Genomic DNA, 2,995 nt, shown 5'->3' on the forward strand with positions numbered 1-2,995 from the left:
CCTCTCGCTCTTCAAGCACAGAGGGTTCCTCATATACCTGTCGGGGAACTGCATCATGTTCCTGGGCTTCTTCGCGCCCATCGTCTTCCTCTCGTCGTACGCTAAAGGTGCGTGTCCTTTTATTGTCACTGCATGTATTATACAATGAAATTAGTTAGCAGACCTCATGGTGCACAACAATAAAGATTACATTAATAATGATTGTGGCTGTTTTTGAATGTGCTTTATGAATGAATGAAACTTAAAGACAACGGCGTGGACGAGTACCAAGCGGCGTTCCTGCTGTCGATCCTGGCGTTCGTGGACATGTTCGCCCGGCCGTCGATGGGTCTGCTGGCCAACTCCCGCTGGGTCCGGCCCAGGATCCAGTACTTCTTCAGCTTCGCGGTGCTGTATAACGGTGTGTGTCACCTGCTGTGCCCGCTGGTGGAGAGCTACACCGGGATGGTGGTGTACGCCGTGTTCTTCGGCTTCGCCTTCGGGATGGTGAGTGCGGTTCTGTTCGAGACGCTGATGGACCTGGTGGGAGCGCAGAGGTTCTCCAGTGCCGTGGGTCTGACCACCATCGTGGAGTGCTGTCCGGTGCTCATCGGGCCGCCACTGGCAGGTGAGGACCAAACCGAGACGGAGAACTTATAATCCCCCTGAAACCAATCATTTTATCCCTGAAAACTCATCTCTGATCACCAAAATTACACATTTAAATGCGTTTTCCTTGAAAAAATGTCTTCATGCCTTAAAATAGCTCGAATGTAACTCGACACCCTTGCCTCATTTAGTATACGTGGTTCTATGAATATGCAAATGAGCCCCGCCTCCACTCAATCACTCAGCGACTCAAACTTATCTTTGATCACCAAAATAACATATTTAAAGGGATAGTTCACCCAAAAATGAAAATTAGCCCATGATTTACTCTCCCTCAAGCCATCCTAGGTGTATATGACACTCTTCTTTCAGACGAATACAATCAGAGTTATATTAAAAAATTCCCTGGCTCTGCCAAGCTTTATTATGGCAGTGAATGTCTGTTTCTGTTTTGAAGTCCATAAAAGTGCATCTGTCCATCATAAAAGTGCATCTCTTATTTGCATATTCATAGAACCGCATATAAAGGTGTCGAGTCATTCAAGATATTTTAAGACATTTAGAGTTTTTTTTTTTTTTTTCAAGGAAAAAATGTTTAAATATGTCAGTTTGTTGATCAGAGATGAGTTTTCAGGGATAAGATGATTGACGGGGGGAAATGACACACACTGCAGATAATAACAGCATGGCCGTGTTTGCTCCGCAGGGAAGCTAGTGGACATCACGAAGAACTACAAGTACATGTACCTGTGCTGTGGAGCGGTGGTGGTGTTCTCCAGCATCTGGCTCTTCATCGGGAACTTCATCAACTACCGCTTGCTGGACCGCGAGCGCAAGCGCGAGGAGACGTACCAGCGGGCCGCGCAGAACGACACAGATGCTAACGCAGACGCCACAGCTGCGCAGGAGCTCAGCGAGAGTAAAGACGCCGTCATGCAGTGCGAAACCAACATCTGAGTCTATGCAAACACTGGAAGACACTGCCAGAGTCACTCCGCATGACCAGGCTTCAACTACTCCAGCACTTTGATATCGACAGGCTCAGGTTCAGCTAGCGCTCGCGTCGGAGCAGTGTGTGTTCAATGCGCCGCTCGTCTGAGTCTAACACACACACACGCAGGTGTATAAAGCAATCTGATCTGCTACTGAATGTAAATCTGATGCTTTAGAGCCTCATGAATCTGTTCCTGGGGATTATTACCGATCATTACTACCAAATCTAGAAGCAATATGATTTACACCAGAAGTCCTCAGGGGAAACGCTAGTTTCGTTCTGATTTCGGGTTATTTTTTTACACACACACACACACACACACACACGGACGGTTTAATGTGATTCAGTCTCACCATAAACACTTTTTAACCTATGATGTATTGCCTTAAGTATAAAGTAAGCATTATTATTCTACTATGACCTGTGTGTTCTTTCATGTGTTAGCTGATGTACGGTCACCAGATGCTGTATAACTGACTGAGATGCATCTCGTTCAACAATTCACATCTATTTCAAGACTGTAAGACAAGCTTTTGTTGCCCTATAGGTCTATGAGCACCAGAAGTATTGATGATTATCATTAAATTATTATCTTTACTGTAGTACAACGTATGCATTGTTATAATGCCAGAATTAAGATGTGCTATTTTTAGTATGTAAATAACTAACAAAACTAATACTATTATATACATCATTTTGTTTTGTATCATTTTTGCTTTTTTTGTATCATTTGTTGTTATGATTGTCAAGAAATAGACCAAACTGCCACTAAAAACATTCACACACACATATTCATGCTGATATGATTATTATTTTTTATTATTAACTTAATGCTTTTTTTTTTGTTTTTTTGTAATTGTTAAAATTAGCCAACAAATGTAGTCAGTTGAACTGGATCTTTAAGACATGTTGTGACTATTCACTTTTGTTCATAATTCTGGATGTGCTGAAATCTGAAATTAAACCACATTTGGAAGATGCTTTGAGATCTATAACTTCAACACGAATCAAATGAGTCTAATTTCATCCTCTCCATGAACAAGCAGGTAAAGGTCACAATATTCTTTCATATTTTACGTTTTGAAGGACTTTAATGGTACTAGATAATTAATGCATCACTGATGTACTTCAATCTTCACGCTATATTCTCCTTATCTAGTTCAATATTCTCAGCACAGCTGCGATTCATCAGATGATTCAGTTCAGCAGACGCACGACTGTGAGCCTCAGACTGATTTATCATATATTGAGTATATTATCATGTGCCATATATTAACATATCGTCATGTCGATGTTGAATCCACCGAGGAATGAAGCGCTGCGCGAAAACACGGTGGAATGAATCAAGTGTTGTTTGTTTGTTGAACGAATCGGTTGAATCAATGATTCAAATGACTCACTCGTTTGGCGTAA

The 2,995-nt window shown here is 42.0% G+C and overlaps 1 protein-coding gene across 2 annotated transcripts in view; it reads left to right on the top strand.

The window, feature by feature from the left end:
* The window catches only part of LOC311290128 (monocarboxylate transporter 2), a 12,267-nt gene extending 10,265 nt beyond the window's left edge, over window positions 1-2,002 (top strand). For both annotated transcript variants that reach the window (XM_084408443.1, XM_084408444.1), the window contains exons 4-6: window positions 1-107; window positions 248-607; window positions 1,295-2,002. The exon at window positions 1-107 is cut by the window's left edge and continues 325 nt beyond it. In XM_084408443.1, coding sequence (XP_084264569.1) covers window positions 1-107; window positions 248-607; window positions 1,295-1,545 — 718 coding nt within the window. In that variant the 3' untranslated portion in view covers window positions 1,546-2,002. The remainder of the gene's footprint in view (window positions 108-247; window positions 608-1,294) is intronic.
* The last annotated feature ends 993 nt before the right edge of the window (window positions 2,003-2,995 follow it).

This window comes from Rutilus rutilus (assembly GCF_951802725.1).
Source record: "Rutilus rutilus genome assembly, chromosome: 4".
Classification (NCBI taxonomy): domain Eukaryota; kingdom Metazoa; phylum Chordata; class Actinopteri; order Cypriniformes; family Leuciscidae; genus Rutilus; species Rutilus rutilus.